Source organism: Rhincodon typus, chromosome 9, assembly GCF_021869965.1.
Source record: "Rhincodon typus isolate 14 chromosome 9, sRhiTyp1.1, whole genome shotgun sequence".
Lineage (NCBI taxonomy): Eukaryota > Metazoa > Chordata > Chondrichthyes > Orectolobiformes > Rhincodontidae > Rhincodon > Rhincodon typus.
Window position 1 is genome coordinate 31515367 of NC_063340.1, and position 17613 is coordinate 31532979.

Below are 17613 nucleotides of genomic sequence, written 5' to 3' on the forward strand. Positions count from 1 at the left end.
ATCCAAACCGCTAAATCACCCTCAATCCCATGCCTCCGTATTTTCTGCAATAGCCTACCATGGGGAACCTTATCAAACGCTTTACTGAAATCCAAATACACCACATCAACCGCTTTACCCTCATCCACCTGTTTGGTCAGAAAGTTGTTGAGCCAATCTAGGTGAATCTTTCTCGACCAATTTCAACCCATCAAGCTTGGACCCGAGCCTTTTACTACAATCGCTGGTAACTGAACGAGCTGCTCCTTATAAGAGACCGGAACTGAAGTAGTGCCATTAATCTATAAAAGGTTCCCTGGTGTAGGTTCCCAGTCTAACCAAGGTCTTTCGCAAACTCCAGGGTCCAGAGTGAATTTTGTCAAAACGTGGTTCTGCAACTACTGATATGCCCACACCGGTATCAATCTCCATGAGAACCAGATGACCATTTGACCAGATGTTTATTTTGGTTCTGATCTGGATGTTGCTAACCAATTTAACTATTCCAACTCAGCTGTAGGTGGAGTTTCCAGGATATGAATTCTCCTGGATACCAGCCTATGAGTTACCCTACTCTACTCTGGTCTCGTAGGATTCTTTAGCTGTCTCGAGTCCACATACTGGCAGCAACTACAATGTCTTGCTGGCCTGAATCCTCAAAACTATTTAACTGTTTGGCCAAGGCTTGGTTTTGTTTTGGGATTGTGAACAGGATATGTCCTGTGTGAGGCAATGCAATTGCCTTCATTCAAGTGATGTTCCTCAAGCTCAGTCGGACTGACAAGGGTGTCCACTTCCATTGAAATTCCCTGCAATTCACATGCTCTACTTGCAGCATTTTCCAATGATAAAATGAGTTGTTGCACCTATTTGAAGTCCAGTTGGGCTTCAGCTAGTCAGTGTTTTTGCATAGTTACATCATTACTCCCACATACAAAACACTCTCAGAGATAGTAGGAACTGCAGATGCTGGAGAATATGAGATAACAAGGTGACAAGGTGTAGAGTTAGATGAACACAGCAGGCCAAGCTGCGTCAGAGGAGCAGGAAAGCTGACGTTTCGGGCCTAGAGCCTTCTTTCTGAAGAAGGGTCTAGGCCCGAAATGTCAGCTTTCCTGTTCTTCTGATGCTGCTTGGCCTGCTGTGTTCATCCAGCTCTACACCTTGTTGTACCAAACACTCTTTCAGCATTTCATTTAGGGTTAAACCAAAGTCACAGGCTTCTGCCAGTCGTCTTAACCTATTCAAAAATCCCAATTCATATTCCCCTAGTTCTCGAATTGCTGATTGCATTTCAGAATTAGAGGCGACTTGGGGCCATAATATTCCTTAATATGCCTATCAAATCTTCAAAGGTTTTACTATCTGGTGCCTCAGGGTAAGTCAGGCTCCTAATAACAGAAAAAGCTGCAGCTCCACAGGCTGTCAAGAAAATTACTTGCTGCTTTTTGTCTGCCACAATGTAATTTCCCCAGAAAAAATAATGCATTCTTTTCACATACTGGGCCCAGTGCTTGATGGCAAGTTTGAACAAGTCAAGCTTCCCAAACAAAGGCGTGATGTAAGAAATGCTTACCCCAAATCAAAGATGACTGTTACAAGCAAGCTTCTTCAGGATTGTGCTTTACTCTTATTGTCACTGAAATAACTCCACAGAGATTGGCATCCCATCACTAAGTCACCCTTTATTTATATATGGGCTGTCCTTGACTTTAGTACTGCCTCATTCAGAGTCAGCTCTCTGAGTGGCAGTATCTCTGACACTCCTCTTTTCTTCTGTCATCAAGGGCTCTCTGATTGGACCAGATTAACGGCGCCAAACATGCATCTCATATTTTCTGACATCCGGCTGGCTGATCTTGTTACAATCTCTACACTTTGAACTTCCCATTAGTATGAATGAATGCAGGAGAGGATTTAAGTACAATTGCCATCACTAGAGCAGTAGTATTCGACAAACTAATAGAGCTAAAGGCAGGTAAGACCTCTGCCAGTGAAGGCTTACATCCAAGGATTCTAAAAGAAGTAACTACAGAGACAGAAGGGGGCTGTTTGGCCCATCCTGTCCATGCCAACCCAAGAACACCTAGATGCCCTTTCTCATCCCATCTTCTTGCACACAGCCCACAGCCTTGCACGAGGTCAAAAAAAGGCAAAATAATTTTAAATAGTTAAAATTACCAATGATTAGAGGTACTTACTACATACATAGAAGAAGGAAAGCAGTGAACACACTTCACCTTGATGAGAAACATAAAGCAATATTTGGGAGAAAACGAGATTTTGTTTTTATAGCTGGGATGGGGGGTTTGCAGCAATAGTATTTGGGGTAGCAGTGAAATAAAGGCAGGGATGGTATCAGAATGGAGGAAGGAGAAATAGTAGAAACAGAATAAGGGAAGGCACTCACTGGAAGAGAAGTTGCAAAAGGAGGAACAAACCAAAGAGATAGCTAATTCCTAAACTGAATCCATTTGTTAGAAGAATAAATTTCAGCAACATTGTTTTGCAAAGATTTGTGTGACTATAAAATATATTAAAGGCAAACCTCTTTCCACAGGGTCATAGAAGTAGCCATTATCCCGAAGAGTACTGAAAACTGTAGGAATTAGATCAGCTAAATATGTTTGGGCAAATGCACGGGCTGCAATCTTATCTGAAGTGTCCTTCTCCTTCTTCAGCACTCCCTGCTGTTGTGCCATGCGACGTTTCTGTAAAATAACACACAGGACTCCAACATATACTCGTTGATAAATACATTGACTATTTTTGGCCACAGTTATCTGATACTTCATTACCAAGAACTTCAATGGATTAACATTTATTAGCAAGGTGCAGCTAACAGTATGGAAGATACACTGTGGCACAAACAATGGTAATGAACTGAAAATGAGAAAACTAAAATTACTTCCACATAACTCTTGGTATCAGGTTAGAATCTTGTTGGTTGAAGACCAGCAAAAGGATATCTTACCTCATCCAGTACCTCAGATGAAGTATGCTGCGTACAAGGTGAAAGCTACAGGACTTTTGTTACAAACATCAGGGTTTTACCCTGAAAAATGGGTCCAATCAAAATCATAAAAAACATCTTCTGCAACTATAACCTAGAAAAACTACCCCCACTGGTCCTTCTTGCATGCTCTGCAGTTACTGAAGTGTTATGTTCCTCCAATACCTAGCTTTTCTTGTCCAGCTGCGGGGAGCTGCTTTTATTTTCTTCCTCTCTTGCCTATTGAATCATAGCCAGGAAATCTCCAGCAATGGTCCCATAATGATGCCTTTGGAGATGCCAGGAATCCTTACTTAGTTCACTCCATTTCCCTATCTATATGCAAAATCATGCTGAGGTACAAAAATACATCACTCTACCTCTCCATGAACTTTCACTGTCACTGTGTTGATTATTCATATGTACAACATCCAGTCTTGTAAGGGCTTTTATTATATAAACTAACAAATTGATGCTAATATAAAACTCAGTAACAAATTCAGAATTATTTGTCATTAGTGACAACTTGCATTTATATGGCACCTTTAACAGAGAAACATCCACAGGCATTTCATAGAAGCGTAAACGCCTCCCTCCATCACTGAATTTGTTGTTATTTTGAAGTGTTCTCCTCTGGTTATTTATTCAATTATTGTAGCCATTCATAAGTGGATGCAGTAGGATCGCAGAATGTGGGTTTGCAGCCTCAATTGTGGGATTACTTAGCTACACTTAGATATTTCTGCTGCATGCACTACTGTGTTATAGATTTCCTACCATGAACGATAGAAGTGAATCAGCTGGGTGTTGAATAATATTAAACATTTGGATTGCGGTCATGAGGAAAGCTACTTAACTCCACATTTATTAGCTGAACTTCAAATTTTACAGCAATGGTGGGAATTTCTCATGTTCAGTTTCTAGATTTCTATGTTTCTCAGGGCAGTTTCTTCGGCCTGACTATCTTCAGCTGTTTAAATTATTTTCCATCACCTGAAGATCAGAACTGAGATGTTTGCTGATGATTGTAGAGTATTCAGTAGCAACCACACCTCCTCAGATACTGAAACAGTCTGCATGCAACGAGGCCTCAAGAACATTTAGACTTGGGCTGACAAATGAAAAGTAATATTCACACCACAAGTGACGAAACAGGTTCCAACCATCTGCCCTTGAGGTTAAATTGCATTAGCATAATTGACTCTCCCATAAACAACATCTTGGAGATTGACCAAAAAACTAAACTGGACCATCCATATGAATACTGCAATTACAGGGATAGGTCAAAGGCTGGTAGTTCTCAGCAAGTTAATAACTTCCAATATTTGTTGCCCATCCCAAATTGCTTGTGGGAAGGTAATGGTGAGCCGCTTTGTTGACACACTTGTCCGTAGAATTATACAGTATAGAATAAGTTATTTGGCTCATCAAGTTTTGAGTGCCAAAGCTACTCTAAATCTACACTAGTCCCACCTTCCAGCTCTAGGGCCATAGTTTTGAATGTTATGACATTTAAAGTTCTCATCCGAGCACGTTTTTAGGGTTATGAGGTTACCCCTCCCCCTCAACTACCCTCCCAGGGTGAAACCCTCAAATCCCATCTAAACCTCCTGCCTTTCACCTTAAACATAAATCCCGTTGTTAGTGTCCCTTCCACTAAGGGGAAACGTTGCTTTCCATCCACCCTGCCCATGCTCCAGACAATCTTATGTAACTCTATCATGTGCCCCATCAACCTTCTCTATCCAAAAAAGATATCCAGAGTTTATCCACCTTCTCTTCATAGCTAAAATGCTCTATCCCACACAACATCCTGATGAATCTCCTTTGCACTCTATCCAGTGCAATCATGTCCTTTTCAAACTGCAGAAACCAGAAATACACACAGTACTCCAGATGTAACCTAAGCGCAGTTCTGTACGGTTCCAACATAGCCTCCCTGCTCTTATTATAAGCTTATCTGCTTTGACTGATAAAGGCAAGTATCCTGAATGCCTTAACAACCCTACTAACCTGCCCTATTATCTTCAGGGATTTGTAGACAAACACGCCAAGATCCATCTCTGCTGTTGAGATTCCTAGTGACCTGTCATTCATTAGTGCATCACTTCATACTTACCAGTATTAAATTCCATCTGGCACTGAACTGTACATCTGACTAATCTGTCCATATCTTCCTGTAAACGGAGACATTCTTCCTCATTGTTAATCACCTAACCAATCTTTATGTCATCTGCTCCCCACCCCGCATCCCCATTCACATTTACATCGTTTATATATATCATAAACAACTGAAATAAGGATCAGTGCTGGATCCCCTTCGTAGGCCACCGGACACTAGCCTTCAGTCACATAAACAGCCTTCTATCAACTTGGTCTCCTGTCACTAAACCAATTTTGGATCCAATTTGTCAAGTTACCCTGGATCCCATATGCTTTTACCTTCTTTATCAGTCTCCCAAGCACATAAAACTACAACAACTACTCTACCCACATCTGTACACTTGGTCACCTTCTCAAAAAATTCAATCAGATTTGTTAGACATTATTTCCCTCCGAAAATGCCATGCTGACTATTGCTGATCAAACTTTACTTCTCTAAATGGAGATTAATTTTCTCCTTCAGAATTTTCTCCAATAGTTTCCCCAATCACTGATGTGACACTCACTATCTGTAATATTTATCTTTACCACCCTCTTGAAAATGGAACCACATTAGCTTTTCATAGAAACTTTTTTTATAGAATCCCTACAGTGTTGGAACAGGTCCTTCAGCTCAACAAGTCCACACCGACCCTCAGGGTATCCCACCCAGACCCGTTCTCCAAACCCATCTAACCTACACATCCCTGAACACCATGGGCCATTTAGCGTAGCCAATCCATCTAACCTGCACATCTCTGGACTGTGGAAGGAAACCGGAGCATCTGGAGGAAACCTACGCAGACACAGGGAGAATGTGCAAACTCCACACAGACTGAGGGGGAATTGAACCCAGGCCCCTGCCGCTGTGAGGCAACAGTGCTAACCACTGAGACATCATGCCACCCCCAGGAGCTGTTCTCCATTCCTCTGGCATCTGCAATGTGGCCAGAGGAGAATTAAGAATTTGAGGGCCCCTATGATTGCCTTTGTCATCTCCCACATCAGCATGGAAATCATCCAGAGTTGGGGATTTGTCCACTTTTAAACCTGCCGAAACCTCTTTAGTCCCTTTATCAACCCGCTCAAAAACCTCAGAGTCCACTTTCCTGAATTCTGTACCTACATCCTCCCTTATTCTGAGTGGAGACAGTGATGAAGTCTCATTTGACACTGTACCGATGTCCTCAGCCTCCATGGACTGATTTCCCCTTTTGTCCTGAATAAGCCCTAGTCTTTCCCTGCTTATTCTCGTCCTTTTGATATACCTGTAGAATACTTTGGTATTCTCCCTAATGTTACCCACCAGTGTTTTGTCATGACCCTTCTTTGTTACAAAGAACAAAGAAAAAGAAAATTACAGTACAGGAACAGGCCCTTCGGCCATCCAAGCCTGCACCAACATGCTGCCTATCACAACTAAAACCCCCTACCCTTCCAGGGACCGTATCCCTCTATTCCCATCTTATTCATATATTTGTCAAGACGCCCTTTAAAAGTCACTATAGTATCTGCTTCCATGATCTCCCTCGGCAGCGAGTTCCAGACACCTACCACCTTCTGTGTAAAAAACTTGCCTCGTACATCACCTTTGAACCTTGCCCCTTGCACCTTGCACCTTAAACTCATGGCCCCTGGTAACTGACTCTTCTAGCCTGGGAAAAATCTTCTGACTGTCCACTCTGTCCATGCCCTTCATAATCTTGGAGACCTCTATCAGGTTGCCCCTCAACCTCCGTCATTCCAGCGAGAACAACCCAAGTGTCTCCAATCTTTCCTCATAGCTAATGCCCGCCATACCAGGCAACATCCTGGTCATTCTTTTCTGAACTCTCTCCAAAGCCACCACATCCTTCTGGCAATGTAGCGACCAGAATTGAACACAATATTCCAAATGCAACCTATGGTTCTATAAAGCTGCAACATTATCTGCCAATTTTTAAACTCAATGCCCTGGCTGATGAAAGCAAACATACCATATGCCTTGTTGACTACCTTTTCCACCTGCGTTGCCACTTTCAGTGACCTGTGTACCTGTACACCCAGATCCCTCTGCCTATCAGTACTCTTAAGGGTTCTGTCATTTACAGTATATTTTCCAACTGGATTAGACCTTTCAAAATGCATTACCTCACAAATTTCCAGATTAAACTCCATCTGCCATCTCAGCCCAAGTCACCAACTGATCTATATCCTGCTATATCTTTTGACGGTCCTCATCATTATCCGCAATTCCACCAACCTTTGTGTCATCGGCAAACTTACTCATCAGACCAGTTACGTTCTCCTCCAAATCATTTATATATATATATATATTACAAACAGCAAAGGTCCCAACACTGATCCCTGAGGAATGCCACTAGTCACAGCTCTCCATTCAGAAACGGACCCTTCCACTGCTACCCTCTGTCTTCTATTCCTGAGCCAGTTTTTATCTATTTTGCAAGTTCACCTCTGATCCCATGCAACTTTACCTTCTGTATCAGCTTGCCATGAGGGACCTTGTCAAAGGCCTTACTGAAGTCCATGCAGACAACATCCACTGCTCAAACCTCATTGATCATCTTTGTCACTTCCTCAAAAGTGCTTGTAAGTGCTTTAAATTCTCCTCTGCACATTTGATACACATTTTGTCCATTGATTTACTCCCTTCGTACCCTTTTCCTTTCTATACAGTCCTGAATATTCCTAGACATCCAGGTTCTCCAGGCTTGCTGCTCCTACATTTCATCCTAAAGGTAAAATGATGGGCCTGTTCTCTCCCCAGTTCCTTTTTAAACACTTCCCACTGTTTAGCTTTAGATTTATCCTTAAGCAGCTGTTCCCAGTCTACTCTAGCCAGATCCTGTCTTATTTTAATAAAATCAGCGTTCCCCAATTCAAAACCCTACTTTTACCCATTTTCCATAACAAATAGACTTATTGTGAAACTCAGCAGGTCTGGCATCATTCTGTGGTAACAGAGCAGAGTTAATGCTTCTGAAGAAGGGTCATAGGACTCAAAACATCAACACTGCTTTCTCTCCACAGATGCTGCCAAATTTGCTGAGTTCCTCCAGAAATTTCTGAATTTGTTTCACATCTTCAGTATCTCAGTTATTTGCTTTATTTATATAGAGTGTGCAATCAACAAGGGCGTGCAGTCGCTGGAAGGTGAACTACATTTGCGAGTTTAAGTATGTAAATCTTAATCTTTTGCACTCTTAAAATTTAAAGCTGAGATTAAAGGAAAGGTAGACATTTAAGGGTTTTTCTTTTCTCTCAAGCCTAAGGCAAGTTTAAACCCTGCTGCTGTAGATTAGATGAGAACTTTCAAAAGTTGATTGGTGGAGCCCGTTCACAGGTAAAGGTACATTTGGAAAATGGGTACTTTTCAATAGTGTAACAACAAAAGTTCAAGGACAGCATGTTGTTGCTAGCGTCAAGGGCAAAACTGGGAGGAGTAGGGAACATCGGGATTGAGTATATCCCAGGACATTGTGGAGCCCGTGCCCCTACCAGAGATAGATATCTCATATTTGCCACAGGTGAGGTGCCGGAAGACTGGAAGGTGGGTAAAGTTGTGCCGTTATTTAAGAAAGGCTGCAAGGAAAAGCCAGGCAAAGTCAAGTGAGCCTGATGTCAGTGGTGGCTAGGTTGCTGGAAAGGATTCTGAGAGACAGGATCTACATGCATTTGGAAAGGCAAGGACTGATCAGGGATAGTCAGCATACCTTTGTGCATGGGAAAATTGCGTCTCACAAACTCGATTGAGATTTTGGAAGAGTTGACCAAGAAGATAGAAGAAGGCAGAGTGGTAATGCTGTCAAGACGAACTTTAGCAAGGCTTTTGACAAGATTCTGCATGGTAGACTGGTTATTAAAGTTAGATCACATGGAATCCAGGGAGAGTGAAATGGATACAAAAATGACTTAATGGTAGAAGACAGAGGGTGGTGGTAGAAGGTTGTTTTTTAGACTAGAAACCTGTGATCAGCGGTGTGCCGCAAGGAACGGTGTTGGCTCCTCTTTGTCACTTATACAAATGATTTAGATGAAAATATAGGAGGCATGGTTAGGAAGTTTGTGGACAACACCAAAATTAGATAACCTGTTGACTATTCCACGAAGAGTACAAAGGGATCTTGATCAACTGGGCCTGTGGGCCAAAAAATAGCAGATGGAGTTTAATTTAGTAAAATGTGAGGTTGCATTTTGGTAAGATGATCCAGGGCAGGATTTACACAATTAATGGTAAGGCCCTGGGGAATGTTGTCACACAGAGAGATCTAGGGGTGCGGGTACAAAGTTCCTTTAAAGTGGCATCACAGGTAGATAGGACAGCAAAGAAGGCATCTGGCATGCTCGCCTTCATTAAGTCAGAGCATTGAGCATGGAAGTTGGAATATCATGTTACGGCTGTACAAGACACAGGCCATATTTGGAGTACTGCATACAGTTCTCGTCGCCCTGCTAAAGGAACCATGTTAAATTGAAAAGGGTGCAAAACAGATTTACAAGGATGTTTCTGACATTGGAGGGTTTCAGCTATAAGGGGAGGTTGCAAAGGTTGGCATTTTTTTCCTTGGAGCATAGGAGGCTGAGGGTTGATCTCATGGAGGTTTATAAGATCACGGGGCATCAATAAGGTGAATAGCCAAGGTATTTTTTTCCCAGGGTAGGGGAGTCCAAAATAGAGGGTGTAGGTTTAAGATGAGAGGGGAAAGATTTAAAATGGACCTGAGGGGCAACTTTTTCACACAGAGGGTGGTACGTATATGGAATGAGCTGGCAGAGGAAGTGGTGGTGGCAAGTACAATTAAACATTTAGAAGACATTTGGACAGGTATATGGATAGGAATGGTTTAGAGGAGTATGGGCCAAATGCAGGCAAGTAGGACTAGTTCAGTTTAAGAAACCTGGTCAGCATGGATGTGTTGGGCTGCACAGTCTGTTTCTGTGCATTATGACTTTATGACAAAAACTTATGGCACTGTAGTCCACATCACAAAAATGCTCTCCCCACTGCCACCTAGAACACTTGTCTGCTTTGTTACCCAGAATTAGGTCTAGCACCTGCACAGTTCCTTATAGGACCTTCTACATGTTGACAAAAAAGGTGTTCCTGAATAAATTTCAACAAACCTGCCCCCGTCTAAACCCTTTACGCTATGATTATCACTATTAAATGATTGGCAACTTTAAAGTTGCCTAACATAGTGGCTCTATTATAATTTTTGCACATCTCAACGAATTTTGTCTACATATCTGTTTTTCAGTTGCCCACTGACTGGGTTCTATAATACACACCAAGCTGCATAACTATCCTTTTCTTAATCCCGAAGGTCTACCCTTAAAGCCTCATTTGACAACCCTTCCAAGATATCAACCCTCCTTAATGCAATAACTGACTCCTTTATTAATTATGCAACACCACCTTCCTCTTTACACCCTCTCGTGTCCTGTTCCTCCCTGAACCACGGCTCTGTGGATGGTAACAACATCGCAATTCCACATGTTGTTAATCATGTCTATCATACTACTGGCAGTAAAGTAGAGGCCACCCAGCCTTGCTTTAGTCCCTTGAAGCTCAATATGTCTGAACTCCCTTTGCCTAGGGTCCTTTTCTAAGGTATGGTGTATCACTATTGAAATAACACACTGTGTTCACTGCCCCTGCTAAACTAGTTTAAACTCCTCCCAAAAGTGAACAAACACTCCTGCAAGGATATTATCCCATTCTGGTTCAGGTGCAGACTGCCCTGCTTGTAGAGGTCCCATTTTCTCCAGAAATGGTCCCAGTGATCCAGAAATCTAAAACCCTCTCTCCTACACCAACTCTTGAGCCAAACATTCAACTGTTTTCTCCTATTTCTGCACTCTCTAGCATGTGGTACCAGGAGTAATCCAGAGATTACAATCTTTGGGATTTTTAAATCTACCACCAAACTCCCTATATTCTTTGTGCAAGACCTCATTCTACCAATATCGTTGATACCGATGTGTACCACAACCTTTGTCTTGATACCCTCTCCCTTCAGGATGTCCTGCAACTGCTCAGTGACATCCCTGACTCTTGACCAGGGAGGCAATGTACAATCCTGCAGTCACATTTGTGGCTGCAGAAACACCTATCTCTACTCCTAAATAATGTATTACCTATCACTATCAGTTCTGCTTTCTTACTTCTTCCATTCCTCTCCTGCCAGGCCGCTTGCGGTGCTACAAGCTTGGCTCCATCTGTACTCCCTTGAGGAACCAGTGCCCTCGTCAGCTTCCAAAATGGAAAACTGATTTGTAAGTGGGACATCTGCACTACCTGCCTGGCTCTCATTTGCCTGGTGGTCACCTATTCCCTTCTTCTTCCAATCCATTCGCTTGGTGTGACCTCCTCACTAAATGTGCGATCCACATACCTCTCAACCTCATATGTGTGCAACCGTGTCATCAGCAGCCTATCAAACTCCCAAACACGGACCTCAAGTTTGTACAGTTGGGAGCACTTCCTGTACATATCCATCTATTGCAGGTACACCCACAGTGCTGTTTGATAGGGATTCCAGGATTTGCTCCAAATGAAGCAGCAGCAATCTAGTCCTGAATCAGCACGGTGTTAGACTTGGAGGGAACTTGAAGGTTTTAGTGCTCCAAATGCATCTGCTATGATAGTCTTTCTAGATGTTAGAAGTTATAGGTTTAGAAGAAACTGTTGATCGAGTCTTGGCGATTGCCACAGTGTATTTTGCATTCGGTAGACGCTGCTGCAAATTTAAAATCAGACTAGAGGGAGTGAGGTTTTAGTCAGCTATAAAGTGCTGATCAAGCAGACTGCATTGTCCTGGATAGTGTTGAGCTTTGAGTGTTGTTGAAGCTGCTCTCTTCCAGGCAAGTTGAGAATTTTCCATTACACTCACGATTTGTGCCTTGTAGATAGTGAAAAGGCTTTGGGGAGTCAGGAAGTTACCAATCACTGAACTCCAAGCTTCTGACCTGCTCTTGTACCCACAGTATTGAAATGGCTGGTCCAATTCAGTTTCTGGTTAATTGTAATGTTGATACTGGGGGATTCAGTCATTGTAATGCTATTCATTGAATTTCATGGATGTGTGGTTAGGTTGCCTCTTGTTGAAGACTGGAACTTGAACGTTATTCAACATGTTGTCCATGCCCTTCTGCACATGCACAAGGACTACTTCAGCAGAATTACGACACTGAATATTCTGCAATCATCAATGAATCATCAATCCCCAATTTAGACCTATCGATGGAAGGGAGGTCAGCAGCTTGATGAAGCAAATTAAGCTGGTTAGGCTAGGATACTAGCCTGAAGAACTGCATCTCTGCACAGTTAATTTACCCTAAGAAGTGAAGGACTCTTGTGTACAGTGGTAGTGTCTGTTCCTCTGAGCCAGGAGGGACCAAGTCTCACCTGCTCCAGCAAGTGGGTAATAACATCTCTGATGAGGTTGAATAGAAAATTTCTACCCTGAACAACTCATGCTGTAATGTCCTGGGAATGAGATGACTGATATCCGGCTACCGTAACCTAGGTAAGCTTTCAACAGAGTGGCCTGATAGATCATTTCATAAGGCATTTAAGAGTCAACCACATTGCTGTGTGTCTGGAGCTAGATACAGGCCAGACTGGTTCAGGATGGCAGATTTTCTATCATGAAGTATACTAATGAACTAACTTGGTACTGAATAAATAAGAAACATCTGGATTGTGGTAATAGGGAGAAGGGCAGCATACTGGCTTAGTGGTTAGGACTGCTGCCTCAGTGCCAGGAACCCAGGTTCAATTCCACCCTTGGGTGACTGTCTGTGTGGAGTTTGCACATTATTCCTGGGTCTGCGTGGGTTTCCTCTGGGTACTCCAGTTTCCTCCCACAGTCCAAAGATATGCCGGTTAGGTGGATTGGCCATGCTAAATTGCCCATAGTGTTCAGGGATGTGTAGGTTAGTTCGGTTACAGGGGGGATGGGTCTGGGAGGGTTGGTGTGGACTTGTTGGGCCAAAGGGCCTGTTTCCACACTGTAGGGGTTCTATGATGAAAACTAGCAATTTATTCCACATTTTCTGATTCCCAATAATTTGATTTTTCATAGGCTCCTTGCTGCCATACTCAGTAAGCTGGGAATCAAGCCACCCCTCCCCTACTCCCAGAGTTGTCACAAAAGTTAAAGATTTGAAAACGTACACAGAATTCCCAATTTACTTGTCTTTCAGACCCAGGCTAATGAAAAGCATAGACCAAGTTTTAGTATTTAACAAGGATTACCATTTGTTACAAATAGATCTAGCCACAAGTAAACAATTATGAACCGTTAGCATATAATTACCACTTAAAACTCTAACTCATTTATAAACTCACAACAGGCAGGCAGGAAGATGACAGTTTGATTTTCATTTGATTCAATTTATCGTTGTCACATGTACCCAAGTACAGTGAAGAGTTGTGTTTTGTATGCAGTACAGGCAGAACATAAGACACAAGGACGTACAGATCATAGGGTGTTTAGACAGAGCGAGGCATACAAGGTTGCGGCTGCACAGGAGGTGCACAAAAGCAAGATCAGCATGAGATTTGAAATTAGAGAGGCCCATTCAGCAGTCTAATAACAGGAGGGAGGAAGCTGTTTTCTGAACCTGTTGGTACGTGTGTAAGTTTGTGTCTTCTGCCTGACGGGAGAGTATATTACCGGGATGGGAGGGGCCTTTGATGATATTGGCTGCCTTTTCACTGCAATGGAACGTGTAGATTGAGTCCATGGCTTGCATGATGGTCTGGGCTCTGTTCACATCTTTTTGTAGTTTCTTACGGTCCTGGGCAGAGCAGTTGGCGTACCAAGCTGTGATGCACCCAGACAGAATGCTTTCTATGACGCATCTGTAAAAATTGGTGAGGGTCCTTACGGACATGCCGAATTTTGTAAGCCTCCTGAAGAAGAGGAGGTGTTGTGCCTTCTTGACTGTCGAATCTATGTGGGAGGACCAGGACTGGCTGTTGGTTATCGTCACTTCTAGGAACTTGACTCTCTCGACCCTCTCCACCTCAGCTCCGTTAACATAGATAAGGGTGTGTCTTTCTGCTTTCTTCCTGAAGTCAATGATCAGTCCTTTTGTTTTGCTAACATTGAGGGAGAGACTGTTATCTTTGCAACACAACATGAAACATTCTATCTTCTTCCTTCTATCTTGTCTGACTCATCATGTTTGATATCCAGCCTACAACAGTGGTATTGTCAGAGAACTTGTAGATGGTGCTCAGATGAAATTTGGCCACACAGTCATGAGTGTACAAGTACAGTAGAGCATCCTTGCAGGGCACCGATGTTGAGGATTATTGTGGAGGTGGTGCTGTTGTCTATTTTCACCGATTGTTGTCTGTGGGTCAGGGAGTTAAAGATCCAGTTGCAGAAGGCGGAGTCCAGACCTGGGTCTCAGAGTTTGGAGATTAGCTTGTTTGCATTATAGTGTTGAAGCTGTAGTTGATAAGTAGAAGACTGACATAGGTATCCTTATTATCCAGACGTTCCAGGGATCAGTGTAGGGCTAAGGAAATGGCATCTGCTATGGACCTGTTATTCCAGTAGACAAATTGCAAGGGATCAAGGCAGGCTGGGAGGCTAAAGTTTATGTAAGCCATGACTAACCTCTCAAAGCACTTTGTAATTATAGAAATCAGAGCCACTGGGCAGTAGTCATTGAGATACATTGCATGTTTTTCCCTTTGGTACCGGGATGATGATGGTCTTCTTGAAGCAGGTGGCGACTTCGGGTTGTAGCAAGGAGAGGTTAAAGATGTCAGTGAATAATCCCACCAGCTGGTCTACATAGGATTTCAGTGCATGGCTGTGGATTCCATCTGGGCCAGTTGCTTTGCTTAGGTTCACTCTCAAAAAGGCAGATCTGACATCTGCAGCAGTGACTGAGGGAACAGGTGTGTCCGTGGTTCATAGGGCAGGTGACAACATTTCATTGGTGTTCTGCTCAAACAGAGTGTAAAAAGCATTGAGCGCATCAGGGAGGGATGTGTTTTTGTCCGCTATACTGTTCTGCTTCATTTTGTATCCCATTATGTCATGTAGGCCTTGCCACAGACAGTGGCTAGTTTGGGTCTCTAACTTGGTCCGGTACTGCCTCTTGACATCTCGAATAGCTTTGCAGCAGTCGTGTCTGGATTTCCTGTCAAGGTCCAGGTCATCCAGCTTGAATGTCACACGCCTGGTCTTCAGGAGGCAATGGATTTCCCGGCCCATTCCAAGGTTTCCGGTTGGAGAACATACATATTGACAGTCAGGGGTAATTGACAGAGGGAAAGACTGGAAAGGCAGTGCAATGGAGTTTTAATGAGTAGAGTTATATGCTAATAGTTCATAATTGTTTACCTTTAGCTAGAGTATATTTACTTGCAATAAATGGTTGCTCTGAAGTCCAGAAACCCGGTAATGTTTTCAGTCAAGCTGGCTGTAAAAGACTGGTAGATTGTGGAATTTTACATACTCCTAGAAAATATTTAAGTTTTATGATCACTGAGAGTAGCAGGGCTTGATTTCCATTGTGCTATCCCTGGAAGAGGGCATCAAACAATTATTTTGTCATTTCAGTCTACAATCAAAAATATAGAAAAATAAAATTAATGGTTTTTAAGACAGTCAAATGTTGCCTTTTTGCAACAAAATCTGGAGCTGACTGCCACTAGCAGGACCAAAATTGAGCATGAATGGCCAGGTATTGCTATTTAAATTCCCTCAAAAGCTCAACACGTTCTCATATTTGCTAGCATTCTCAAGCCTGTCTGCCATATAGGTCAAAGGTGTGATGGGATACCCTAAACTTGCCTGGATGATTGTAGCCCTAACAAAGCTTAAGAAGCTTGACATCATTCAAGACAAAGCAGCTCACCTGACTAGCGTCTCATGCAACAGTTTAAACATTCATTCCCTTCACAACCAGCATTCATTGGTAGCTATGTGCTCCTCTCACAAGCTGTGCTTCAGGAATTTATCAGTCCTCTTTTAGTAGCACTTTCAAAATTAGATACTGGAAGGGCCCAAAAAAATTGTGAAAATAGCTAAAATAATAATATCGGCTAGAAAGAAAACAGGAAACTATAGGCTAGTTGGCCTAACATCTGCTGTGGGAAAATTGCTAGAAACAATAACCAAAAAGATTATAGAAAGATACTTTGAAAATTAATGTGATCACAGCATCAACATGGCTTTCTGAAACGGAAATCATGTTTAACGAGTTCTGAGTGATGTGACAAGCATGAAAAAGGGGAAATCGTAACTGTGGTGTACTTGGTATTCCAAAAAGCATTTGGTAAAATATATCAAAAGGCTATAAGAAAAGATAAGAGTATATTGTGTGGGGAAAACATGAACATGGACAAAATACTGGTTAACTAACAAAAAGCAGGAAATAGGGATAAATAGATCTTTTTTAGTGGTAAGCTGTCATTAATGAAGTGCAACGGAGATCAATTTTTTTGAAACATATGAGATCCCGAGGGAACTTGAGACAGTAGTTTCCAGTAGGATGTTTGCTGTTGTGGGTGAAACTAGAACTAGCGTCACAATTTAAGAACAAGAGCTTGCCCCTTTTAAGGCTGAGAATAATGAGAAATGTATTTTTCTCAAGGGAATTGATATATTAATATAGGGAATTCTCCTCCCCAAAAAGGAGACTGGGTTGTTGAACTTATTCAAGGCAGAGTTATATAGGTTTTTGATTAATAAAGGAGTCAAGGGTCGTGGAATACCGAAAGTGGAGTACAGTCTATAACAAAGAGACTGAATGACCCTCTCCTGTTCCGATGTCAAATATAACAAAGTTGGGAAAAGAGCCATTGATGATGATGTGTTGGCTGCGATTGATGGTTACAGTGGAATCCAAACAAAGTTGGGCAGCAGAAGGATATTTGGAGGATCAAAAACAGAAATTGCTGGAAAAGCTCAGCAGGTCTGGCAGCATCTGTGAAGAGAAATCAGAGTTAACATTTTGGGTCCAGTGACCCTTCCTCAGAACTGATTGTAGCTGGGAAAATGTTAGTTTATATTGCAGAAAATAGGGAGGGGGAGGGGGATGGGGTAGGGAGTAAGTAGGATAAAGAATAGAGCCCGAAGAGAGAGAAGAGCAGTCGGATAGACAAAAGAGTTAATAACAATCTGGCTAGGAGGGTGAATAGCTGTTAATGGGGACTGTTAGTGACTGACAATAGGTACTGTGTAATGGCAGGCTATGTGCTAACAAGACCTGGTGTGTGGGGTAGGGGGCTAGAACATAGGAGAGTTTAGTCCCTAAAATGATTGAACTTGATATTAAGTCTGGAGGGCTACAGGGTCCCCAAGCGGAAAATGAAGTATTGTTCTTCCAGCTTGCATTGAGCTTTGCTGGAACACTGCAGCAAGCCAGAGAGAGAGATGTTGGCAAGGGAACAGGGTGGTTTGTTAAAGTGGCAGGCAACAGGTAGCTTAGGGTCTTTTTTGCAAGCAGAACGTAGATGCAGGAAGAAT

The 17613-nt window shown here is 42.5% G+C and overlaps 1 protein-coding gene across 2 annotated transcripts in view; it reads right to left on the reverse strand.

Moving 5' to 3' along the window:
* Positions 1-17613, reverse strand: part of rsph3 (radial spoke head 3) — a 91548-nt gene that overhangs the window by 38201 nt on the left and 35734 nt on the right. For both annotated transcript variants that reach the window (XM_020534572.2, XM_048601490.1), the window contains exon 6: positions 2528-2690. In XM_020534572.2, coding sequence (XP_020390161.1) covers positions 2528-2690 — 163 coding nt within the window. The remainder of the gene's footprint in view (positions 1-2527; positions 2691-17613) is intronic.